This window comes from Mustela nigripes, chromosome 6, assembly GCF_022355385.1.
Source record: "Mustela nigripes isolate SB6536 chromosome 6, MUSNIG.SB6536, whole genome shotgun sequence".
Taxonomy (NCBI): Eukaryota; Metazoa; Chordata; class Mammalia; order Carnivora; family Mustelidae; genus Mustela; species Mustela nigripes.
In genome coordinates this window covers 9,154,624-9,180,879 of record NC_081562.1, presented here as the reverse complement: position 1 = coordinate 9,180,879, position 26,256 = coordinate 9,154,624, and the positions used below count along the sequence as shown (strand labels likewise).

General features: G+C 54.9%; 2 protein-coding genes across 4 annotated transcripts in view; one reads left to right on the top strand and one right to left on the bottom strand.

Annotated features, from left to right (window-relative positions):
* Window positions 1–5,904, top strand: part of LOC132020229 (DNA dC->dU-editing enzyme APOBEC-3B-like) — a 12,756-nt gene extending 6,852 nt beyond the window's left edge. Inside the window, exons 5-9 of the mRNA XM_059404441.1 lie at window positions 2,360–2,452; window positions 3,198–3,345; window positions 4,031–4,298; window positions 4,533–4,648; window positions 4,989–5,904. Of these exons, the coding sequence (XP_059260424.1) occupies window positions 2,360–2,452; window positions 3,198–3,345; window positions 4,031–4,298; window positions 4,533–4,648; window positions 4,989–5,036 (673 nt within the window). The 3' untranslated portion in view covers window positions 5,037–5,904. The remainder of the gene's footprint in view (window positions 1–2,359; window positions 2,453–3,197; window positions 3,346–4,030; window positions 4,299–4,532; window positions 4,649–4,988) is intronic.
* Window positions 5,905–14,353: 8,449 nt separating this feature from the next.
* Window positions 14,354–26,256, bottom strand: part of CBX7 (chromobox 7) — a 20,500-nt gene continuing 8,597 nt past the window's right edge. The window contains exons 3-6 of one of the 3 annotated variants that reach the window (XM_059401990.1): window positions 25,149–25,214; window positions 20,711–20,777; window positions 17,836–17,908; window positions 14,354–17,493 (exon numbers count right to left, since the gene is read on the bottom strand). In XM_059401990.1, the coding sequence (XP_059257973.1) occupies window positions 17,339–17,493; window positions 17,836–17,908; window positions 20,711–20,777; window positions 25,149–25,214 (361 nt within the window). In that variant the 3' untranslated portion in view covers window positions 14,354–17,338. Of the gene's footprint in view, window positions 17,494–17,835; window positions 18,188–20,710; window positions 20,778–25,148; window positions 25,215–26,256 lie in introns of all 3 variants that reach the window. The other 2 variants (XM_059401988.1, XM_059401989.1) reach the window with 2 other exon arrangements.

Genomic DNA, 26,256 nt, shown 5'->3' with positions numbered 1-26,256 from the left:
GCGCTCTTCCCTAGGTGTGACCCCTGGGTCTTCCTAAAACACTTCATTTAAGCTTAGTGATAGACTTCAGATTCAAGGGTGATTGAGACAATCGCTGGAGTCAACGATCAAAGCATATTTACTCATTCTATTTTAACTTGCACAGTTTTGCAAAGAACGCTCTAATTTCTGTAACTGATGGGAACAAGAGTTCATCTGCCTGCTGTTCAGGGAGCCAAGAAAGAAATGCCATGGGGTTTCTGTGCTGAAGAGACAGGCTAGTTGCTGGTGTGGGGCCACCCAGGAGAGCCAGGAGCTCGTGTTGGGAGGTCCTGAACTCCCCAATGGTTTGCAGGTAAAGGCATTGAAGGGCTAAAATTCAGAGTTAGGGGTCCCGGCTCATGAGTTCTTCTGATTGATCAGGGATGAGATAAACTTCAAGGTTGATGAACTTGTCTTTCTGGTACCAACGGTGTGGTTTCACCCAGACTGTGGTCAGCAGCCCTACTCTTTCCGCTGTCCAGGTCTGAAGACCAGCTCAGCAGTTCGTATCAGTGATGCTGGCTTTGTTAGCAGAAGCAGAAACCAAGCACCTGGTAGCTAGGATGACCACTGTAGACCATGTCTGCTGGAGAATGTTCATCATCTTAAGCAAAGCACCCTCTAAATTGCCTTGGGTGTTTTCCCCAGCAATCTTTTTAACGGCAGGGCGACACACCTTTCTGCAGACTTAATTCTGTGGCTGGTTTCATTTCTGCTCTGTGGAGGGAAAAATCATCTCCAAGATAAGAAGATAAATTGTTTCCCATGAAGATGCTACCAAGTGTGAAAAATTAAATTAGTCTTCAAATGCTTCTTACGAGTTGTGTCTATCATCCCTCTATTTTAGCTGTTCAAGGTCAAGCTTCGTGCTATTAAGACAATGCACTTGTCTAAACTTGGAAATATGTCAGCCTTGAGTGTCTGGTTTGCCAGGGACTGGGGAGCTTCCTGGGGCATGGGAAATTCATTGTCAAAACTGGGAAGCCAGGGAGCAGTTGGTTGTCCTAAGTGCCCTATGAGTGGAGGTTTCCGTTCTAAGCTTCATGCTGAGGGCAGCCAGGTGCCCAGAGAGTACCGGTTTCGGGGGAGGTCACTGGCAGGTAATCCAAGGCCACAATCCAGAGATGGCTTTTTCAATGACAGTCACCAAAATGCACCTGAAGCTTTACTGATGAGCGTAAGGGGGAGCAGAGATGGGTTTCCGTTGATGACATTAGTGGCTTTATTAATTAGCATAACAGATGACAGAAATGGTCTTTTTTTTTTTTTAAGATTTTATTTATTTATTTGACACAGAGAGAGAGAAATCACAAGTAGGCAGAGAGGCAGGCAGAGAGGTTGGGGGACGCAGGCTCTCTGCTTATTTTTATTTTTATTTATTTATTTTTTTTTTAAGATTTTATTTATTTATCAGAGAGAGAGGGGGGCAGAGAGCAAGCACAGGCAGACAGAGTGGCAGGCGGAGGCAGAGGGAGAAGCAGGCTCCCTGCCGAGCAAGAAGCTGGATGTGGGACTCGATCCCAGGACGCTGGGATCATGACCTGAGCCGAAGGCAGCTGCTTAACCAACTGAGCCACCCAGGCGTCTCTGCTTAGTAGAGAGCCCGATGCGGGACTCGATCCCAGGACCCTGAGATCATGACCTGAACCGAAGGCAGAGGTTTAACCCACTGAGCCACCCAGGTGCCCCCAGAAGTGGTCTTTTGTTGGTAGAATCCATGTTTCAGTGAGTTGGCTGTAAGTATAGGGGAGGCATTTCTGGCCTTGTAGGAGCAGGGTATCCCATAGTCTGTGCCCCAAGGCATGGCACCCTTGGCTTGATTCCTGTGTCTGGTTCCAAGCATCTGTGGTCGCCTGAGCCAGACTCCGCGGTTGGCCAGTTCACATTAGCTTGGAGTGAAGGGTCCAGCGGGCGAATGGGCTGGGGCCCCGTCAAGCTTCCCTCGCTCCTTCGGACTGTTTGGCATCTGCTTGGTCAGTAACCTCCACACTCAGGACGGACGGAGCTCTCATGCACCTCCCCGTGGCGGGCAGGAAGGCTGTAGTTCCGTCCACCTGTTTGTGTCTTTGCTGCGTTGAGAGCATTTATGGAAAAGAATCCCGCGCACACATGCCCGTGTGAGCCAGGCCACTGTGCCGCTGATAAACAAACTGCAATGTTCTCTAGAGTATAATCACAACTGGGGGTAAGACAAGCTCTGTGAGCCCTTCAGCCAAAGTCACTGTCACAATACTCCTGAAAGGCTTGGACAAACTTTACTCCACCCGAAAGTTGTTTACTTCACCCGAAAGTTGTTTGCGCCCCAAAGTATTATCAACCGGCTACTTCTGCTTCTGTAAAAGTGCTTGCTCACCGCGTGGGCTAACTGGCTACTTTCGCTTCTGTTTGAATGCTTGCTTAATGGCGCGTGGCGGCTCCCAACACCAATCAGGTATGATTTTTTAAATTTTTTTAAAAAAATTTTTTTAATTTTTAAATTTGTTTGTACCCCACCCAAAACTTGTTTGTACCTGCTTATAAAAACCCTGCACTGACTCTGCATGACACCTCAGCGTCCCCGGCAAAGAGGGCGCAGAGGTCCGGGTTCGAACTCGCAATAAACGACCCTGGCTGTTTGGCTTTGACTCGTGTCTCTGGTGGTCTTCAGTGGAGGGCGTACAACGCGCTCGGCATTACACTCCCTGGTGACAACAGTGTTTCCTGTCCACCAGCCTCTCTGCGCTTTGTACAGACAGTCAAGATTGGGACACCCACACCTAAGCAAAGAGCACAGTTAGAAGAAGTACCAGGGCAGCCCATCCCTCCACAAAGAGAGGGCTGTGGCATTGGACATCGGGGTTGAGATGTCCGTGGGACCTGAACAGAGATGTCTGGGGCACAGGACAAATATGGGTGAACCACAGAAGGACCTATGATGTCAAGTTCTTGGTGGGGGTGGGGGTGGCCAGCCAGCCGGAGGTATGTGGCTGCAGTGGCCTCCAGCATGGGCATGGCAGGCCCTGTGGGGCACCCAGGAAGTGGATCCGGGTGTGGCTGGGAGAGCTCACCCTCTTCCTCCTCCCTCCCCACCCCAGGGGCCCTCAGGGGACCCACGGAGTTGGGCTCAGGAAGTGGCAGAGCCTGGACTAACACCCGAAGACACTCTGAGCATCTTTGGTTTTCTTCCTCTCTCGCAGAAGCACAATGAATCCACTACGACGAGAAATATTCTACCATCAGTTTGGCAACCAGCCCCGGGCCCCGAGGCCCTTCCACCGGAGGAAGACCTACCTGTGCTACCAGCTGAAACCACATGAGGGCCACATAAAGCGCCTTCAAAACAAGGTGCGGGCTGGGGGAGGGGCTGTCTGGACAGGGGTGGGCGTTTAGCGGGGTCTTAGGGGTGAATACTGAGGCTTTCCCAGGTCTCTGTCCTGCTTCCTGGGACCTTTCCATGGTTTTCCCATCCCTGGGCCTCCACAGAAGCTGTTCTCTCCAGCAGAACGCTCTTCCTGCCCTCATGGAGAATACAATCTTTTCTTGTCCTCTGGATGTCAGTTCATTCGCTGCTTCTGAGAAGCCAAGCGGTCTTCCAAGGACAGACCGCTCAACCCCACGTCCAAGAACTCCCTCTTAAGAACCTGCCTTTTGTTTTTGCGCCCACCTGCCCACCTGCCCCGTCCTGCCTCCCTCCCATTCTGACCTGCTCCTTGGGAACCGTGTTCCAACATCCCGATGTCCAAAAGGCAGGGTCTGCTGAGCATTTGGGAATTGGGCCGTGGGGTGTCTGTCTGCCAACCCATCTCCTCCCGGGGTAGGGGGTTGGGTCTGATTCAGATCAAGCTGCGGGTGCTTCGGGGGGTGCTGAATTAATGGAGGAGTGAGAGAAGGAAGGTAGGAAGGTTCTTTCCCTGTCCTAGGCAAGTTCACAGGGCAGAGCCCCTTATCCCCAGTGGTGCCCTCACTATGTGACCTCTGGCCTCTGCGTTGTAACCAAACCTCTCTTCTCTCTGTCTGGGACCCTTCCTAGAAAAAGCGCCATGCAGAAATCCGGTTTATTGACCATATCAGGGCACTGCAGCTGGACCGGTCCCAGAGATTTGAAATCACCTGCTACCTGACGTGGAGCCCCTGCCCCAGCTGTGCGAAGGAACTGGCTGTGTTTGTCCAAGACCATCCCCACATCCGCCTGCGGCTCTTTGCCTCCCGCCTGTATTTCCACTGGCGCTGGAAGCATCAGGAGGGGCTGAGGCTTCTGCATAGATCCGGGATCTCCGTGGCCGTCATGAGACTCCAGGGTAGGGATAGGGCTGAGCTGTCGGGGATGGAAGGGTTTGCAGCTCCAAGAGGGAAAAGTCACTGGGGCGTGGGGGTGGGGGTGTGCGGCGATGTGTGGCCGGCCTGAAGGGTGGCCCAGCTGAGGCCCAAGCTCTGACACCACCAGGAAAGGCAAAGGAACGAGGGGTCCCTGGAATTGCAAGGCGCACGCTCCCCTGCCCCTGAGGGCTGACTGCCTTCCTGCTTCGTCTCAGAGTTTGAGGACTGTTGGGGCAATTTTGTGGACCACCAGGGCGAGCCTTTCCAGCCCTGGCACAAGCTGGAACAGTACAGTGAAAGCATAACTCGTCGGCTTCGGAGGATCCTTGAGGTGAGAAGCTGTCCCGGCTGCAGGGAACCTGCACCCCCCCCCCCCCCGCCCCGCCACCCCTCTTCCCAGCTTTAAGGTCCCCTTGTCTCTGTCCCTCCTGTCTTTGCTCTCTGTCCCCACTGTCCCCCCACAGCTTTCTCTTCTCCCAACACCCTTCCCCGCGCCCCAACAGCGGCTCCCAGTTCCTTCTTTGTCTCCATTTTCTTAGGATCTTGTCCATTCTCTGGTTCCCTCGAGGCCTCCCTGTCCCTCTTTGACCTCCTGCCCCCCCGCCCCCCGCCTTGGCTTGCTCCCCGCACCGCTGCCTGCCAATGACGCTTCTGTTCTCTTTCTCTCTTAGCACCCCCAGAATAATTTAGAGACTAACTTCAGAAATTTGCACATTTGAGAACCATCAATCCCCTGAGTTCCTGGAGCAACTCAGTGCTTCACAAACTGCTGATTTTAGCAGCAACTTGTGAGTTCCACGGGCACACCTGAGCCTCCCCCGAGTCCGAGTCCGGAAAACCTTCCTTTCCTCCTTCGTTCTTTTGTTTGTTTGTTTGTTTCTTCTTCTTCTTTTTTTAAATAAGTGGGTATGTATTTTTATAACTGAAAAAATAAACGTAATTTTTAAGTCCATAAAAGTTGGGTTCCTTTCTAAAAGGGAAATCAGGACTGATCCCCATAAAAAAATGAATACAAAGGCCTTTTTATCCTACTGCACCAAGAAAAAAAAAATGTGTTTGAGAATTCCCTGTGGAATCCAGAACAGTTGGGTCGTGTTGTCATCCCAGTACTCTGTTCCTGCTCAGTATCGTCTAAATAAATAAGATGAAACTGTTGAGGGCATGCAGTTGCTCACTGAACTGAATAAAACCAGTTGGAACAGTGTTATTTGGTGTTCTCCATTGAAGCAATAAGGCCCCAACACCAGCTGATTAAAACAAGAAAAAAGGAGGCGCCTGGGTGGCTCAGTGGCTTAAGCGGCTGCCTTCTGCTCAGGTCATGATTTAACGTCCTGGGGTGGGACTGAGTCCCCAACTGAGCTCTCTGCTCAGCAGGGAGCCCGCTTCCCCGCCTCTCTCTGCCCGCCTCTCTGCCTACTTGTGATCCCTCTCTCTGTCAAATAAATAAAGAAAATCTTTTAAAAAGGGGTACCTAGGTGTCTCAGTGGGTTAAGCCTCTGCTTTCAGCTCAAGTCTTGATCTCAGGGTCCTGGGATTGAGCCCTGCATTGGGCTCTCTGCTCAGCAGGGAGCCTGCTCCACCCCCCCCTCTCTGCCTGCCTCTCTGCCTACTTGTGATTTCTCTCTGTCAAATAAAGAAATAAAATCTTAAAAAAAAGTATTAACTCCAGTTCATACAAAAGTCAGTTGTACTACTATGCCCTACTAATGAACAGTCTGAGAAGGAAATTAAGAAAACAGTCCCCTTTGGGGCACGTGGGTGGCACAGTCAGTGAAGCGTCCAGCTTTTGATTTCGGCTCAGGTCATAATTTCAGGGTCATGAGATCCAGCCCTGTGTCAGGCTCCACGTTCAGCAGGGAGTCTACTTCAGATTCCCCCTCTGCCTCTGCTCCACTCTCCCCCTCGAATAAATAGCTAAATAAGAAACAATCTCACTTAATCAAAAAGAAGAAAATACTTAGGACTAAGCTTAACCAAGCAGGCACAGGCCTGTAAATGGCCAATTACAAAACATTACTGGACGGAATCAAGAACACGAATACCAGGAAAGATGTCTCATGTTCATGGCTTGGAAAACTTAACATTGTTAAAATGTCCACAGTACCCAAGGTGATCTACAAATTCAGGGCAATCCCCAGCGAAATCTCAATAGCATTTTTTGCAGAAATGGGGAAAACCATCCTAAAATTCCTGTGAAATATTAAGAGACCCCCAATTGCCACACAAACTTAGAAAATGCAGAAGTTTGGAGAAAGATACCAAGTTTCCAAAATTAAAAATCTGTATGACAAAGGAAAACTTAATAGTCCCCAATGCCACAAATAAATATTGCAAAACAAAAACAAAAACAAAAAGAGACTGAGCCTCATGATAGAAGGTTTCAGTTTAAATCTCCTTCAAGTGTGCCTCTCAGTAAGGAAATCAGTCTAGATGACTCAGAATCTGCCCTCCCGACGGGCCTGAAATTTTTGTGTCTGTTTGGCCTATTATTTAAGATGTCTGGAGGGGTCAAAAGAATCAATCACACTAGACTTGTAATTGCCATCTAGGTTTTGAGGAACTGTAATTAATCACATTAATAATAATGTTTAAATGTTCAAGGAAATTGATTTCCAGAGTTCTATTGCTTTCATCAATTGTTCAATGCTACTAAGTACCAATAAAATTGAGTGCTGCCCTCCAGGCACCGAAACCTGGATATTAAAGAACTATCACAATTGTATTAGTTAAACTGAGACTCCCTGAAAGTAACAGGAAGCCCCCAAACCAGGGGCTGAAACTAGCTAGGAACAGGGACCTCTGAGCATGGTCTGTTCACCACCAAGCTCCTAGGTCTCTGTTCACGTCCTCTGCCGAGGGAAGGCGCCCCCTGGGTTTGTGCAAGGCGGAAGCCCCAGAGGGACGTTTATCCCAAACAGAAAAAATCCAGATACGAGCTGCTGAATGAGGATGGCCCAAGCTGCTTCCAGCTTTCCATTCTCGTTCTCGGGATGTGTGCGGTCTTTGTCCTCGTGTCCCCAAAATGTAGCGCAGTCATAACATCTGTGTTCTGCCAGCTCGGATGGGGAAGTGGAGAAGAAAGGGGCAGAGGACCCAGCTGGCTGTCTCCTCGGAAGAGTCCCAGAAGTTGTCATTTGGCCTTTATTGTCACATCTCATTGTCTAAGACTTAGTCATTCGGCCCCATCTGGCAGCAAAGGGCTCTGGGAAATGTAGCCTTTCTTGGGGATGGTCATATAACTTGGGGGAAGTCAAGGGTTATACACTGGCAAAAGAGAATAGAGTGGGACAATGAGTCTCTGTCACGTAAGTGAGAAAGTATCTAAAAATAAATGTGAAAGGTGTGTGTGCCGAGCAGGATCGCATCCCCTCCGAAATGCGTGTCCTTTTCCAGAACCTCAGAATGTGACCTTATTTGGAACTAAGGCCATTGCAGATGTAATTATCTAAGATGAGGTCACACTGAAGTAGGGTGGGCTTTTAATCGAATACAACCCGTGTCCTTACGAGAGGAGGGGAGACCCAGACACAGGCTTGCAGGGAGAAGGGCCTGTGAAGACCGAAGGAGAGTTTGGATCCACAAGCCAGGGAACGCCAAGGATTGCCAGCAACACCGGAAGGGGAAAGGTACCACCTGTAGAAGATGCAAGAAAGATCCTCCCCTAGAACCTTCAGGGAAAGCACAGCCAGCGGACACTGTGATATCAGACTTATAGCCTCCAGAACCAGAGAATACATTTTTGCTGCTTCGTACTTGGTCATGGCGCCCTGGAAATGAATACAGTGTATATAGAAATAGAGTTCTTGGGGTGCCTGGGTGGCTCAGTGGGTTAAGGCCTCTGCCTTCGGCTCAGGTCATGATCCCAGGTCCTGGGATCGAGCCCCGCATCGGGCTCTCTGCTCAGCGGGGAGCCTGCTTCCCTTCCTCTCTCTCTCTGCCTGCCTCTCTGCCTACTTGTGATCTCTGTCAAATAAATAAATAAAATCTTTAAAAAAAAAAGAAATAGCATTCTTGTGAACTAATGATCCCCAATTTATAAGTATTTACGTGGGGTTAGTGGAGTGATGCTATGCTTGACAGTCACGAAAATTATGAAATGCATAGGAAAGGCCCTAAGAAGAAAGATGTACACTTTATGAATACAATTTTATTTTTTAAAAGATTTTATTTATTTGACAGAGGGATACACAGCGAGAGAGGGAACACAAGTAGGGGGAGTGGGAGAGGGAAGAAGCAGTTTCCCGAGAAGCAAGGAGCCCAGTGCAAAGCTCGATCCCAGGACCCTGGGATCATGACCTGAGCGGAAGGCAGACACGTAACCCACTGAGCTACTCAGGCGCCCCATGGACATAATTTTAAAATGCGAATAAAGGACATAAAAATCGAAGCTACATGAAATGAGGAAAAATGTAATATCTTTACAGAAATTATTCTTTTTTCCTTTTCTTCTATAAATTCACAGCAATCCTAACCAAAATTTCCTTTGAATCTGTTTCTGTAATTTGGCCTGTCAGTTTTAGTCTCAATATGAAAAGAGAAAATCTGTAAGAACAGCCAAGAGAATTCCGAAAAAGAGTAACAATGCTGGGAGGGAAGAGGGTTTGCCCTATGAAGTATTTTAAAACTTTAAGGATACTGAATATTAAACATACCCTAAAGCTAGAAGAGTTAAACTAGCTTACAGGGCCTTCCGCTAGCCAAATCTGAGAAATTCTGAGCATTCAAGTAAGTAATAATATAATGAAAGATAGCCCATTGAATGAAATAGAAGACCATGAATCCGTACTAATATAAATACATAATTACATTGAAAATGTGAAGAATGGGATAGTTACATAGTTTCAAAAAATCTTCGGGAAATAGTTCCTCATTTCAACAGGAAAAGGAGATAGTGGACACCCCATTAATCAAACGATCCAGAGGACATGATGAACAATGGGGCAAACAGACATCGTGTGCTACGTCCCGAGGTGTCATGAGAACACAGCATCACCTTGGTGATGTCCCCGCTGAAGATGCATGACCTGAATCTCATCGAGAGGAAACATTGGATGAGCCACAATTCGGGGGCGGGCTTGTAAATTGCTCCCTCGCCCATCATTGGTCCTATAGCACCCCTAGCGGTGGGGAGCGGCATTTCGCTGGGTCAGTTGTTGCTTCCTCTCCTCCCAAACGAATGAAGAACTCTGTACGCAGGAAGGCGAGTTGGGCATTGGTGGTTAAGTGTTACGACTCAACCGTGTCCCCTGAAAAATTCCTTTTTTTTTCTTTTTTTTTGGGGGGGGGGGTGTAGGCTCCACGCCCAGTGTGGGACTGGAACTCACGACCCTGAGAACAAGTTCAAGAGCCACAGGCTCTATCCACTGAGCGAGCCAGGCCTTGAAAAGTTCCTATACTAAAGTCCCAATTGCCAGGACCTCAGAATGCGACTGCATTTGGAGACAGAGCCTTTAAAGAGGGGTTGAAGTTAATGGTGTCAGGGGGTGAACCCTAATCCAATAGGATCTGTGTCCTTATAAGAGGAGATTACCAGGGCACCAGGATGGCTAAGTGGGTTAAGCATCTGCCTTCAGGTCCAGTCATGATCCCCGGGTCCTGGGATCGAGCCCTGTGTCAGGCTCCCTGCTCAGTGGGGAGCCTGCTTCTCCCTCACCCTCTGCCTGCCTGTGCTCTCTCTTTTGCTCTCTCTCTCAAATAAATAAAATCTTGAAGAAAAAAAAGAAGAAGAAGAAGAAAAAGAGGAGATTAGGACACAGACACACATGGCAGGAAGACCAGGAGAATACAAGGAGAGTGGCCATCCGCATCCCCAGGAGCGAGGCCTCAGAAGAAACAACCCCGCCAGCACCTTGATCTCAGCCTTCTAGCCTCCAGGACTGGAAGAGAATTTATGTGTTGTTGAAGCGCAGCACTCAGTTCTGGCGGCCCTGGCGCATGACTACGGTAAGTGCCGGCGTCAGCTGCAGCAAGGTGCTGGCTGGGGGAAGGCAGGACTCAGGAGAGTCCGTGCACCCAGGCCCTTCAACGAGAAGTAGGTACAAAGCCAAAGACGGGGTAAAGGGGGTTTTCTCAGCTGTTGGAACCACCATCTTCCCTCCTCCCTGCTGTGCTCCCTGGCCCTGATGTCCTCATCAGAAGCACACTGGGGATGCCCCCCACCGTAGAGCCCCCCTGGCCAGTCATTTTTGGGGAGCGCCTGGCCTAGCTGACTTCTCTGTTTGAGCATCATAAGGTCCTACACAAACAGGTCACGACAGCCAGAGTGTGGAATGTTCTCGAGGTCTATTTGAGAAACTCGACTCGGTCGAAGCCAGCCACCTCCTCCTTCTCTGTCCTTCTGGATATGCGCTTTACCTTCTGCTGGTGTGCTCTGATGTTCCCTCTGCTACTCTGCCCTCAGCCACCTTTACAGCTTCTGGAAATTCTTCAGCCTTTGTCCTGTGTTGAATGGCCTTGCCTTTCCAGGTTTCTAGTTCTGCTAGCCATAATTTCTTGTTTTAGTTTTCATTTTGTTGATTGGTTGCTCGGTTGTCATCCTACTGGGATTTTAGGAGGAGCGAGAGGTAAAGGCTTGGCTCGGCTTTGCCCTCTTGAGCCAGAAACGCGGGTGGTGTTGGCTGGACGGTTGGACAGATGGAAGAAGATGGGAAAGGGCATGAAGAACAGAGTGGATGAAGAACTCTCACTCTTTCTCGTGGGCAAAGCACAGCCCTAGTAACCGAGGGCGGGCAGGTGGACGGCTCCAGGGTCAGCCTGATCGCTGGCTTAGTCGTTAACCAGACTTTTGCCTGCCCTTCCTGGCCGCCCCGAGACTCCCTGGGCCACATGGCTTCCTCGGCAAGACACCTTCCTGTATGGGAGTGGGCCGGGTCCACATCCCACTCACGCCCTCCCAAGGCCTGAATGCACCCAGTGCGGAGAGAGGCGGAAGAAAGCACTGGAAGCCACTGGCTGAGGGCAGGAGAGATGAGACCCAGGAGCGCAGGGCCGGTAGGATCACACCAGGCTCAGACGGCATCTGATTCCGTCTAAGAAGGGGGTACCGGGAGCCAGCCGAAGGCCCTGTTGTGAGATGCAGGACTGTGGGCTGGCCTGGGACCCGGCTGTCTCTTCTCCTTTGCACTCAGATTAACAAGGACCGTTGGGAGACCTTCAAAAGACAGGACAGCTGCGGGCCACGCCAGCGGCGTCCCAGCAAGGGCGGCCTCCCTCTCTTGCCCCCACCGTCCGCGGACATGGTCCTCCTCTCATTTCTCCACCGTAGCTGGTTCTCCACGCAGCCTCTCCAGCGCTGGTCCCTCAGCGTCCAGCTTCCGCCCCGCTCCGATGCCCCAGCTCCTCTGATCCAGGGTGGGACCTCTCTCCTCCTCTGCCCAAACACAGCTTGGAAGTAGGAGTGACTCGACGCCCCGAGCATCCTGGATGCTGAGGGACAGATCCCCGTGGGCAAGCAGGTCTGCCTCGGTCCTTCTGGAGGAGGCTTGAATGCTTCTCAGAAAGTCCACGTGGAATCAAGCCCCCGTTGCCCATAGCATCGGCCTCAATAGCTCCCAGCCCTCGCTCCCAGCCCTCACTCCTGCTTCCTAGAAGGACCACCTCCCAAATAAAGCATCCACACCCAAGCCTCGCCTCCGACTCTACTCCCCCGGATGCGGTACCAGCTCATGGGGGCTGCCACAATGAGGAGGGGGAGGTCAGATGGCCCCAAACAACAGAAGTCTATTTGCTCATAGCTCTGGAGGCTGGAAGCCCTCCGTCAAGGTGTTGGCAAGGTTGGTTCCTTGAGGCTGTGAGGGAAGGACCTGCTCCAGGCTGGCTTGGAGACAGTCGTCCCCTCTCATGTCCTCATGTACTTCTCTGGGCCCCAACTTCTCATTTTATTAGGACATCAGTCACGTTGGATCGGGGCCCATCCTCTGACCTTGCTCTCACTTCATTATCTCTGTAAAAGAACCTGCCTCCAAATAGAGTCGTATTCTGAGGTACCGGAGGTTAGGGCTCTTGTATATGAATCTGGGGAGGCAGGGGGAGGCGGGGACATCACAGAACCCTGGGGACGGTGTGGGCTCAGTGGGAAAGCCCGGAAGAAGAAAATCGCAGCCAGTTCGGCTGCTATGGGTTCAGGCTATGCTGAGAACTCCAGAGAGCCTCTCGGAGGCTTTTTGTTTGGGAAAATAGAATTATTTCCGTATTTTTTTCCACATGGGGCACATCTTGCAGACCACTGGGCCCAATATTTAGCCTTGAGAGGAGCAGAGGGCACCGCATGTTGCCTGGACGGGCCTCTTATGCCACGTTGGGGACTGACAGGGAAGGAACAGTAGCCATTGCCCTGGGATGAAAACATTTGGGATGAGGGGTTTGAGGAGTCTTCTGGCCACTGGGGCTGGCAATGTGCAGCCGGTCACTGTGACTGGGGAAAGCAAGGCCTCTTGCCCAATGAGCGTGGGAAGGCCCTGCCCGGGGCAGGAACCTCTCCAGATTACACTTTTTCTTCTCAAGATTCACCTCCGCCTCCTTTCCTGACCCCGGCACAGACCAAGAGGGAAGTCCTCCCAGGCCCAGGAGGAAATCACTCACCCGCCCCCAGTGCTATGGAGCCGCTGACATCCCCAAGCAGGAACGAGGGGTACGCGTAAGGGGGGGGGGGGCTTGGGAGCTTGCAGGCTGAGTGGGGCAATAAACGGTCCAGGAGAGTACCCGCCCCGACTTGCGTGTTACCCGCCTGACCAGGACCAGGCCACCGGCCCCTGCACCCTGCCACGACGACCCTGTGGGGCCAGGGCCCAGCGACAGCCCACTCCAGGATGGAGACACTGTGACGAGGAGTCTGAAGCCCCTTTTTGATGTTTAGCCACTGGTAGCTTTTAAGCCTCACTCCCCACTCCTCCCCTGTGCCATCCAGGTGACTCATCTGCCGCGGGTTCTGTTGTGTCCCCCCCCCCCTACCTCCCACGGACTTCCTGCAACCAGGAGCAGATATATTTCTGGTTTTTGGGCCACCAAATGGACAACTCTGGGAGACGTGGCTGTACTTGTCAGGTCATCTCAAGTGGAATGACACAGCTGCCCATAATGGTGACCTCAGCAATGCACCTTCCCGTGCTTTTCTTCCTTCCCCGACCCGTGCTACCCCACTCCTGCTCCTGGGATCACTCCCCAGAGAAAACCCCTGTCTTGGGCTCTGCTTCTGGGGGTGACCGAGGTACCTCCAAACCTGCTTCTCCTTCAGTCTCCGTCCAGATGAAGAACCACCATTCACTCCGAGGTCCAAACAAGACCCGGGCATAATCAGGACACCTCCCTCACCGTCCCACCAAACCACTGCCCAAGTCTTGACAAGTCTCCAACCTAAGTCGACCTCCAGCCTCTCTGTTCTCCCTCCTTCACAGACATGTCCCTGCCTGTGGCCATCACCACTCCCGGCCTGGGTGGCTGCGGGGAGGGCTGGGGCGTGAGCTGATTCTTTACCTCCTGTCACGAACCCTGTGTGCGCCCCTGTCCAGCCTCTGCCCTGAGCCCGGGGCGAACCTAAATGCAGAGAAGCTTAGAGGACTCTCCCAGCTGTCACTCATTTTGGCCCGGACCACCACCCTCTGGGCTCAGACAGCTGTGCTCAGCATGGCTACACAGCAGAGGAGCGTTAGCTTGAGGCAGGCCTGGCTTCCAGAGCCTGCAATTACTGAGACCCGGGATACTGACCACCCCCTGGGTTCTAGAATAGAACACACTTGGCAGGAAGCAGAGAAAAGGTGAAGACATCAGAAGCACCACTGGGCCTCGGATGATACCCTGCGGGGACCCCCACGGCGGGCGCCGCCCATCTACATGCTGGCTTCCACTTCCCCACACCTCCTGCCCAATTCATCTCACTGTACATCTGGAGGGCTCTGGAAATGGGCTGTGGCCTAAGATTATGGTCGGTAACTGGTGGACCTGGGACCTCTGTCCCAGGCTGCCACCCTGGGGGCTGGCTGGCGCTCCTCCCCAGGCCCGGCTGTGACACTGTCAAAAGTGAAGGCTCGAGTGCAAGAGCTTTTTTCAAAATCATCTTTAATGTATCTTTAATAATTTTTTTGCCTCATTTACCAGATAAATCATCTAAATAAATAGATGCTATACAGTCTCTTACCAAGATCAGTACAAAAATAAACCGCGCTCTGCACCCGCTCTAGCCCTCCCAGCACACACACACTTGGAAAAGGCATGTGCTTGGAATCAGCCCGCACCCCCAACCCTCCCAAATACATTCATGTTGTCTGAACAAAGCTCGACGCTCATTCTGTGCAAAGGCAGCGTTCTTGTGCTGAGATGTGGAGGCCAGGCCGGCTGCTTCGGAAGCGAAGCTAAGCCACCCCCCACGGGCACAGCGCCTCCCCCTGCGGGTGGGGAGTCAGCCATGGGACCATCCCCCTGGAGGGATGTCAGGGCTCGGCTGGGCATGGCAAGTGGCCGTGCCAGGGGTGGGGGAATCCTCTCCTGGCCCCATGCCACAGCAAGAGGCAAGTACCACCCAGGCTCTCTACATTCAAAATGGGCGGGGGCTGGGGAGGGAAGGACAGGCTGTCCCACTCGTTCTAAGCGCCCCCACCTGGGCGAGTACTGGCCTTCTGGGGAGGGGTGGGGTAGGGTGGGAGCTCAGTGTCCCAGGCCCCGCTGGGACGCTCAGGGCTGGACAAAGGTCTGCAAGACCACACCCAGCCCCTCATAGAAGTCTCCGTCCTGGGGAGCCGTGGGGATCCCCGGCTCACAGGGTTCTGCCCTCTCTGAGCTGCGGGATGCCCTGTGCATCACAAAGGACTGAGGAAGAGGCAAGATCTGTCCTGCGGCAGCAGAGAGAAAGTCAGCTGTCTCACTCCACAAATGGCCCCCAGCCCCCCCACCCCCAATTGCACAAACAGCTCTTTCAAAGAGCCCAAGAGGCAGGACGAGGTCCCACATCCCCTGGGGGATGGGCTGTAGGCCTTCTATTGCATGCTGCCAGCCCAGCCCCAAAGCCACGACCAACAGCTTTCGATCAGAGAGGACCCCCTGCCCCTGCCGCTGGGCCACCTCCACTCCACCACCCTCACGTCTGTTGGGAGCCCATGTCCTGGGAGAGACCCCCAACTCCAAGTTGCCCTTCCGGGACCCAGGGTCTCACAGCTGGATGGGGCGGGAGCAGGGGTAACTCTGCTGCCCCCTTCCCTGGTCCGCCCCCATATTCTCCTCTAGAGTCAACTTCCTGGGCTGGAAGGAACCACCAGAGGGGACCACCCCCCAATGGAAGCACTGAATTGACCCTGGACAACGAAGGACTAAGGAGGAAGGGGAGATAGACTCAGGGATTTAGGAATCTTGCCAGCAGGGCACCCCAAACAAAAATGGGGTCCAGGCTGTCTTTGGTTTGGGAACTTGGGAAGAAGGGGTCTGGGGGAAGAATGGCCCTATCCCCGTCTCAGCAGGATTCTGCTGACTTCCTCAGGACAAAGCAGAGTGGGGAGAGGGCCCTGGGAGAGGGCAGGTCCCACCGCCTAGTGCCCCAACTCAGGATGGGGGAAGTGGAGGGAGGCGGCCTCTACTGTTGCTTCCCTGGTACCCAGCCCCACCTGGCTTTTTCTCCCTTACTGGGCTGGAGAAGGGGCAGGGGAACAGCCCCTCCTCATGACCTGGGAAACTATTCTTGGCCACAGGGCACATCTGTGCAGACAAGAGCCCCTCCTCTGGCAGCCACAGCCCCTTGCTGGCTGGGCTTATGCACAGCCTGACCCACCATCCAGGGCAGCCCCACTGCAGGAAGACATGGCAGAGGTCCCCTCCCCTGCAGGAACACTAGGTCACTCTAGGCTGTGGCATTTAGGTTGAATGGGGAGGGGCCGTGGAAGGGAAGGAGGAAGGGTTTCAGGAGTCGAAGGCTGCCCTGAGAAGGTGGTGGGATGCTCCCTCCCTCTCTGGGAGGATAGCAAAAGCGAAGAGTGGGTAGGGTTCAAAAGTCACCTGAGTCAGAGAAAACGAGAGCCCCTCAGGGGAGGAAGGACGGGGCCCAAGTGCCTCAGAGCCTGTGCTGACCCTCGGCACCCCTGCAGCTGGCCGGGTGAAGTCCCAGCCCCGCACCGCATGCCCAGAGCCTCGGAGGCCACCTGGCCCTGTGCGGACAGCTGCGAGCAAACTGTGTCGGGAGAGACCCCGTCCTGTGACGTGCTGAGCAAGGCTAGAAAGTGTGGGCTGCCCGTGACAAGTTCTGAGGCGCTTGGAGTCACCCCACAATTCACCAGGTCGGGGTTTCTAAACAGGAGGTTTGCAAGACCCACTGTGCGTGTCTGCAGACACAATGCCTCGGGTCCCGGGATCCCAGGGCTGTGTGTGCACGCCCGTGTGGCTGGGTGTGCACGTGAGTGTTTCTCACAGGCCAGGTGATGGTCGGGGGGCTCCCGGGGAGAAGGGGCTCAGCTGGCAGCCACCCCCAAGGAAGGGCATGGGATGTACCCCACAACCTCAAAGGCCTCCTCCTGCCCCCTCGTCTTGACCAGGTCATATTTGGTCAAAGCCAGCCTCCATGTCCCACCACAAAGCTGGAGTGGAAAGTTAAAAATAAGGACCCCCCACCCCCAAAAAGGAAAAGGGAAACCACCCAGAAAGGCAAGAGTGGGGGGCTCAAGGGAGAGGGTTTGGGCCCTCCCATTCTCCTTTGGTTCCTGCGACCAGCTGCTGCGTCTCTAGAGAACGGTGAGGGAAGCATCCAAGAACAGGAGGCCCGGTCTCCAGCCTGGCCCGGAGAGGACCCCCTGACGGGCAGGGCAATGCCAGGCCGCCCCAACCCCGCCCCCAAAGCAGACCACCGAGCCTTTCTGTAAATGTCAGGCGCAGAGAAAGGGGGCGAGGTGGCGGGAAAGTGGTGGGAAAGCGTCGGGATCTTGCCCCCTGCTCCTGTTCCATATTTTTTTAAATAAAATAATTACCCTGCCCCCAACCCCTCCCCATCTCTGGAAGTCCCCACCCCAAGCCCAAAAGCAAACAGTTTAGGAAGAGTAAAAATGATGACTCAGAACTTCCCGCCGCGATCCCGGAAGAAACCCTCAGCCGCCTGGGCCTCGCGGAAGGTGACCGTGACGGAGTTGGCGGTGATATCGGTCACTGTCACTTCACTTGGGGGGAGCACAGGAGTCCAAGGAGGGGGGCCCTCGGCCAGGTCTCCATCTGCGGCAGGCACGGGAGAAAGATGGCGCTGAGGACGGCCCTGATCGCAGCCCTGGGAGGGCGGGAGCAGGAAGTGGGGGCGGCATGCAGACCCCTGCCCGCCCAGCTCTGGGCCTGGCTCAAGGCTGGACCCCCAGGAGGAGGTCACTGCATTTGTCTTCCCTGCCTGTGACCACCGCAGCAGGGTCACAGGAAGGGCCAGGGCGGTGCCAGCGCCCCACAGGCTAGGTGGCCTTGGGAGCGCCCTGGGCCCTCTCTGGGCATGGCAGCAGCTGGACCTGCCGACTCCAGGGACCTCCCCAGCTCTCAGGGGCTCCGGGCGGGGGCGAGGGGCCACCTTACCCTCCTCCTCAGGGGGCTGTTCAGCAGGCTCCCACTCGCTGGCCGCCTGCAGGACGTCCGGGGCTGCTGGCTCCTGCAGGAAGAGCTCCCGTGGATGGCTGTGACTCTCCAGGTCAGGCCCGCGGGGTGGGAACTTCTTGCGTGAGAGCCGCAGGTACTTGTGGGCCTTGCGCGGCTTGCGGAGCGGGAAGGGCAGGGCGGGCACCAAGGGGCCCTTGTCCACCAGCTCGGGCGCCCCTGCCTTGACCACCCCCTCAGGGCTCCCGCTGCCGAGTGGGCACGTCAGGGAGAAGCAGAGCTTCTCCTTGCCCTTGGCCTTGTGGGAGCTCCGCAGGTCCATGCTGTACAGCCGCTGCGGGGGCAAGCCAGGGCACGGCGGGTCAGCCCTGCCCTCCCCGCCGCTGCCGCGCCTTTGCTCATGCTGTTCCTCCCGCCTGGAGTGCCCTTCCCTGTGTTCCGTGGCCCGGAGCCAGCCATTACCCCAGCCCCACCAACCCCGCCCAGAAAGCCACCCCTGACCAGCCCCAGCCTCAGGTCTGGCCTGGGGCCACGGCATCTCCCTGGGGGGTAGCAGAGGGCTCAGGGACAGAAGCTGCACAGTAGGAGAGCATCCCAGAGGACAAATTGAAAACTGGCCAAGAAAAGCAAATCTGGATTTATGAAGCAGATAAACTACGGAGTTATTCATCACGGGAAGGTATGTTTGCCTACTAAAGGACCCCCAGGGCTGAAACAGCCAGCTTGCCAAGGAGATGGTGTGACGTGGATGCCCTGAGATTCTTGGGCAAGTCCCCAAGGGGGGCACATGGCACTGGCTGCCCTCTGCCCGCAGCCCAGGGGCTACTCCTCGGCCCCAAGCCGCGGCACAGCCCTCTGGCGATGCCACCTCTCACTCTGGTTAAGATGGGGCTGGAGGACACGTGCTCTAGCACCGGAGGGCTGCAGTTCTGTCTCCAGGATTTGTCTCACTGACTCGGGCCAAGTTGTGCACAAATCCAAGGAAGATCTTTGGTGCTAAGGCCCGGGTCCCTCCGGGACAATACCTTCTGCTGCCACCTGTCACCAGAGGCCAAGAGCCCCCAGGAAGAGAGTAAGGCCGTGAGATGGGGCCTGTAGGTCAAACGCTCCCCAGCTGGGAGCAGAGATCACACCCACAGGCTCCAGTCTCCCGTCCTGCCCGCGTAGGCCTAGCACTCGGCCCCGGGTGCAGAGTGTTACGGGCCAGGAGGAGGGCTGCAGGGCAGGGGTCAGGACAGTGCTGCAAGGCTGGGAGGGCTTGTCCCACTGCAGCGTTACCTAAACCTGCTTCTTCAGCCTGGCTCGGCAGCCATCTCGAGCCCAGTAAACTCCAACCCTGCAAGACGATGCTCTCTGCCCTTCTCCACCTCACCAAGAGAGGACTGCAGCTCCGAACCGGCATCCTGGAGTCCCCCGGGTCAGACCAGGCTGTGACACCCTGGGGAAACTCCTGGCCTCCCCGGAGCCTGTTTCTTCATCAGTGAGACGATGAAGAAACCAGAGTGGCCAGCCCCCAACGGGGCCCCAGCAAGGCCCCCCTCAAGGAAGTCACCCCACATCCCCTCGGGCCCCGGGTGATGTGCCGTGGGGCTCGTGAGGCTGGCCCATGAAAGACTGTGCTTCTCCCTTGCTCTTGCTCTTGGATCGTCCGCTCTGGGGGAAGCCAGTGGCCACACCGTGAGGCCACCAGGGAGCCCTTGGAGAGGTCCACGTGTAAAGTACCAGGCCTCCTGTCAACAACCAGAGCTGACTTGTGGGCACGTGACTAGCCGCCTCGGCCGCAGAGCGCTCCGCTCCGGCCAAATCTCCAGATGGTGTGCGCTGGTTGACATCACGACCATAACCCGAACTAGAGTCACTAAAGCAGCAGCTACAGGACTCCTGAACTCCGGACCAATCACACTGTGTGACACGCTGAGTGTTCACCGCTCTAAGTTGCTAAGTTTGGGCAAGATGTCTGACGCAGGGATGCTACCTTCCATCCTGGGACCCAATTCACGCCAAACCCCACGGAAAATGCCCACTGCGTGAAGGGAAACCCATCTTTTCTGCCCAAAACCTCGGGTGATCCACTCAAGAGTGGGCAGGAGACTGGCCGCGGCTCACACTGTGTGTAGACCAAGAAGCCTTATCATTTGGCTTCGAATCCCTGGGTGAACCTCACTCAACTAAGGAGAGCAGGTACGCTTGTCATCCCAATTCTACAGATGAGAAAGTCCAAGCTGAGAGGGGCAGAGACTTGCCTCAAATCACCTCACTTCCAACTCCATCCACTTTCCAAGCAAAGCAGTGAAGTCAGCAAAGTGGCCCCAAGACCTGGGTAACTTGGGGTGCCCCGGAGTCTAGATGCCCGCCTGTGGCAGAGGACTGGAAAAGGGGACCCTGTAGGTTTCCCCTTCCTCAAAAATTCCCCATTTCTAGGGCATCCCATGACAACAGTTCCAGAATTCTGAGTCTCCCTTCCTTGGGTTCTAAAATCCCAGGCTCCCATGTTCCCTCAATTCTAAAGTCTATGTTTCTGAGGTCCCCAAATATTACAATTTTGTGTTTGGGGGATTTTGAGCCTCATAAAGGCTTATTTACAAGATTCTAAGCTTTCAAAATCTTAGGCTCCCATCCGCCATATATCCACCCTCCCCTGAGCCCCACAGCACCTCCCACCCAGGCTGTCTTCCTTCCCTCCCTCCCCCCACAGAGACTTACCCACTGAGTGCCCCCACCCCACAGTGCCCTGAGCAGAGCAAGAAGGGCAAGTGGTCCAGCTCAACTGGCTGGTGCAAGTGCATGGGGCGGGGGAGACCGGCGGGGGCGGGGGTACAGGGGACCTGTGGGCGGGCACCAAGGCTGACGGGGTTACCTGCAGCAGAAGCCGCTTGGGTTTCGGACCTCTCTTCCTATACCCCGATGCTCGGTCTCGCTCCTCCCTGGGGTGCAAAGCAGATGGCAGAAGAAAAGCAAACACGGGTGACATTTAAGGGAAAGTGAAGCGTCCGCTCCTCCTCGCGCTCTGCAGTCTACAGGGAAAGGGGGACCCGCCATACATCACCCCCTAATCCTAGGGCAGGCACTCCTCCCCACTACTCTCTTTACACCGTAACGGTGGGGTCCCATGTTCAAATCCCAGGGCCTCAGTCTCCCCATCTGGCAAAAGGGCGGGGGCACAGCCACTGGTCCCAATTGCAGAGGGGGTACTTGGGTGACGTCTCCGAAAGTACGTGGGTGTTTACTGGGCTCCAGAGTCACGCCAGAACTCGGCTCTCCATACCACTGGGTACAGCCCCCAAAACAACACAGATCGGTTCCCACTCTTGGGAGAGGGGTACAGAAACCTGTCAATCAAATTTGCCTCCAGTGACCCCCGGGGAGCTGCTGGGACTTGGAATGGTTCTCATGTAATGAAGCTCTGCCCAGGTCTTTCCCCCTTTGGGATGTGCGTGACCCAGGTGGAGAGGACAGGCTCTCGCCTGTATCATCTGGCTGGGGAAAAGGAGAGAAACTCGACTGTACCGAGTCCCTAGTGGATGCCAGGCTCTCTGCCGGGGGCCCTGCCCACATCCCAAACACACAGGCACAACCCGAGGATGCATACAAAGCCACACATGACACACACGACACACACGAGACAACACAACAGAGACTCCAACGACAGCAGTGCCGGAGGTGGTGAAAACTTCAGAGCCATTTTCATTCTGCCAATTTCATTTCATTCCGCCCCACTTTCTGTGGCCCCCACTGCAGAGGCCATGTGGGCAGCTGAGAGAATGTGGAGGCCGGGGGTGCACCCCTACTTCCCCTCCTGGCTGTGTGACCCCAGGCGGTCTCTCCATCTGAGCTCTGGGAGTCCAGCCCGTCCGGGGCAGCTGTTTCCACCCCTCGCCCTCTCCCTCAGCCCTCCTCCCTCCTGGGGAGCTGCGCCTTGTGCACTGAGCCCTCCCGCCGTCCCCGTGGGGGTCAGCCCACCTTGGGGCCCAGGAGCCAGCCGTCTGATCACACTGTGACACCAGCCACTCAGCTTGCCAGGACTGACCTGCCGGCCTTTGAGAGTGAGACTCTTCTCTGAGAAGCCGCTGCTGGCCCCCCCCCCGGACCCCCTCTTCCAGGCCCAGCTCCACTCTGACCCACGGGAGACCCTGGCCAGTCACCTCCCCTCTGGACCTCAGTGTCCTCGTCTGGAGCAAGAGGGTCCCTTCTCCCCTGGCCACCAGGGCTCTCGGGAGAAGCAAGAGAGATCCCTGGGATCTATCAAAATGGGGGGCGGGCAAGTGAAATAATAAAGTGAGGTGGAAGAGAGAGGGGTAGAAAGAAGAGAGGAAGAGGAGGAAGACGGGGAGAGGGAGAGCTGGAGGGGAAGGAACAGGGGTGGTGGCACGTCTACAACTTCTCCACGGTGGTGTTGACGATCACCACACACGGGACACTCTGCACAAGGCATCACTCTACCCCCCCCTCACGGCCGCCCTGTGAGGGGGCCGCAGTTACTCTCCTCACCTTAGCGTCAGGGAAACTGAGGCACAGAGAGGTTAAGTCACTTTCCCAATGCCAAAATTCTGACAGCGTCGGCCGCTGAGCTCCAGGCTCCAGGCCTAGTGAGGGTCAGGCCCAGGGTCCAGCCAGGGCCAGCAGGGCAGGCCCAGAGCCCAGGCCGCATGACCCTGGTTTCTAACCTGCAGTGTGCATGTGTGCGTGCATGCGTGTGTGCGTGTGCGTGTGCACGACGGGGAAGGGGTCTGTTCTATCCAGACTCACCACCCAGGGCCTGGTTTCTGTCAGCCTTGGATCCTGCCCGTCAATGTCCAGGGCTGCAGGGCAGTGGCACCCTACGAGGCGTGCCCTCTCAGCCTTTCCCTGCGGGCGGGACCCCACAGAGGAGCCCCCTGGCCAGACTCCTTCTGAGTCTCTTTAAAACCCTGCAAGGTGCAGACTGGGGTGCCTGGGAGCTTCAGTGGGTTAAGCATCTGCCTTCGGTTCAGGTCATGATCCCAGGGTCCTGGGCTCAAGCCCACAATCGGGCTCCCTGCTCAGCAGGGTGTCTGCTTCTCCCTCTCCCACTACCCCTGCTAGTGTTCCCTCTCTCACTGTCTCTCTCTAGCTGACAGATAAATAAAAATCTTTTAAATTTTTTTTAAAAAATTAAAAAATAAAATAAAATAAATAAAACCCTCCAAGGCCGGGGTTAAAGGGCCGTCATCCCTCTTTTACCCCTCTTCACCAAGACTGGGAGAGAAGTAAGCCAAAAGTCACACAGTGGGTCTCTAAGTCTCCAAGCTCTTCCTTTGTTCCTTAACTGCTACATTTTTTGACTCATTCAAAGTAAGATCCAAATCCTCCAGCGAGACTTAGGAGGCACTCCCTGAGCTGTGCGCCCCCTTCCTTCAGCTGCCCTACTCCTGCCTCAGCTCCCACACCTCGCTCAACTCACACCACTCCAGCCAGTCACACTCAGAGCCACACTTGCCTCTGTGCTGTTCCCTAAACACTGGCTCTCACCCCAGGGCCTTTGCACAGACTGTTCTCTTCACCTAGGATGTTCTTCTCTAAAATACTTGCTGGGCTCATTCCCTCAGGACTCTGGTCAAACACCCCCGCCTAACCATCCCACTGCTCCCTGCACCCCTCCCCCAGCCCCTCCCCCCAACCCTGTCTTTGCAGCAGTTATGACCGTCTGATATCATACACACTTATTGGTTTGTTTTTTTTTTTTTTTATTGTGTGTCGAGCCCCATGAAAATAGGGATGTTTGTTGGTTTTGATCCTTCGCTGTGTCCCCAGCACCAGGGACAGTGTCTGGCTTATGGCAGAACCTCACTAAAGACTTGCTGAACGAGCCTTAGTTACCGTCAGGGAGATAATTTGCACACCTGTGCCCACACTCACTGATCTACAGAGTGCTTTCATACACCTTGCTCCCCATGAGAGCCCTGCAAGGTCAGTACGACTGTCCCCACTCCACAGATCAAGAGGATGAGGCCCGAGAAGGAGGAGACCTTGCCCACCGCCGCACAGCTGGCGAGCGGCAGAGCCAGGACTCTAATTCAGGACTTGGACACCGGCCTGACGCTCTCCTCCATGCAGTCCACGACATTCCACAGGATTCTCCCCAGCACCAGTCCTTTTGGATCAAGGCCCCACCAAGTGCCCAGGAGCCAGAGAACAGCTGTGGGACGGGGACACCCTGAATTTTTAAAGTGAAAAACAGGGGTGACTTTCCCATGGAATGGGCAGCGAGACACTTCCTGCAGAGAAGCAGTGGGAAGGGGGGCAGGGAGGGGCAGGGGAAGGCCCAGGACTGGGATTCGGGAGGCCCGGGTGAAGCCCTGGGTAGGCGGCTTCCCAGCTGTGAGGTGACCCCCAACAAGCTCCTTAGCCACCAGAGCCTCAGTTTCCTCATCTGTCAGATGAGACTCTCATCCCCATCTCAGGAGGTTCCTGTAAAGGGCCAAATGGAAACGATTTTGTGCAAAGATCCCGCCCTGTAAGGGTGGGCAGTTGGGAAGAGGCACAAGGATTTGGGCTGCCTGCTGGCAGGGAGGTTAGTACAGCTGGGGCTCCTGCAGCAGACGGGGGTGGCTAGACTCAAAAGACTCCCCCATCAGGAGCAACAACACTTTGTCAAAAGCTCCCCCCTGAGATGCATCGCCACTGCCCTTCAATGGAGCCGCCAATCACTGACCTACCTTCGGAATCAGAGCAGAGCACGAGCAGATAAGGGACACTGAGGCCCAGAGGAGCCTTGCCCAGGGCCACTAAGCTGGGAGGTGGCCAAGTGGAAGAGACTAGAACTTAAACATCCTTGCTCCAAAGCCACAGTCCCTCCCCTCTCTCAAGCTTCCACTGGACTTTCCTTCTCTTGGTGAGAGATTCTCTACGGAGAATCTCTCTCGGATCTGTCACCAAGGTCATGACTGCCCATTAAGGACATTTCTGCCCCTCACACAGGGGCAGCTCTGTAAAGCATTTTTATACCCATCACAGCAATTGAAAGTCCTACCTTGGGGGAATCAGAGCCAGTGTTATGAGGGATGGCCCACTTTAGCAGAGAGTGAGGCGTGGGGAGGTTAGAGAAGTGGCCAACATCACTCAGCAACAGGAAAGGGAGCCAGGGCCCTCAGCTGCTCTGGGACCTGATGTCCCCCCGACTTCTCCCAGCAGCAGACTAGACCCAGCTGTTCCTGCCAAACCCCTGCCCCACCCCATGGCCATGCCCCTCGTTCAGAGCCAACCCAGCAGTAGGCTCCATGTGAAACCTCAAAGCCTGTCTCATGCCCAGCCCCAGTGGCAGGCTGAGGCCCCCTTACTTCTCCTCATAGGCCATGACCAGGCGGGGGTCCAGGATGTGCTCTTCCGGCTCCCACGTGCTGTATCTGGGGAGAGAAGCAGGAGGTCAGAAGCTGCCCTGCTCCCCACTAGCATTCCCTGCAGGCTCTCGACCCCTGTCTAGGCCCCCATAATTGCCACCTACTCACAGAATCTGTACCTGGCTGCCCAGGCTAGGTCAGGGGGCTCTGACGACATAAGAACTCCCTTCATTCTGAGTACCAATCACACCACCCTCCAAAGAAATGTGTCCAATTCCCAATTAGACCTCATGCTCCGAAGTAGAGGGCACTGCTCCTGGGGCTCCCTTTTGGTGAGAAGCCTGAGTATGTGGTCAAGGGCAGAGGCACTGGCACCAGACCACCTAGTTTCAGATCCCAGCTCTTGAAGGATTTACTCAACGTCCCTGTGCCTCCACTTTCCCACCTGTAAAGAACTCTTGTGCTGCTGAACGTGTTCATCTAACTGCCTAGTACAGTGCCTGGTGCACAGGAAGTGCTCCGTGCTTCCGGCTGCTGTCCCTGCCCACCCTTCCAGCCCTGGTCCCAGTGCAGCCTCCGCTGACTGGGCTGAGCTGCTCCCTCCCTCATTAGCACACAGCTGTACCTTCCCAGCCTGGCCTGAAGTTTCCTTGCCAGGCCTGGCATGCAGCAGGAACCAGGTAGATGGCTAGCGACTGAATGGTGCCGCAATCCCACGGCAGGTCCCTTTGGTATTTCGAAGGGGGACCCTCCACCACCCCAGACCACAGAGCGCCCCCTGTTGGGCCAGACTGGGGAGTGACAGCTCAGCACTTCATAGCTCAAGCCATCTTCCTTCCACCTGGGCTATTTACTTAACGGCTGCCTCGAAAGCGGCTCACTTGTTTTGTTTAATAATTTTATTTTAAAAACAAACTTTAGGGGTGCCTGGGTGGCTCAGTGGGTTAAAGCCTCTGCCTTCGGCTCAGGTCACGATCCTGGGTCCTGGGATGGAGCCCCACATCGAGCTCTCTGCTCAGCAGGGAGCCTGCTCCCCCCCCTCCGCCCCTGCCTGCCTCTCTACTTGTGATCTCTATCTGTCAAATAAATAAATAAAATCTTTAAAAAA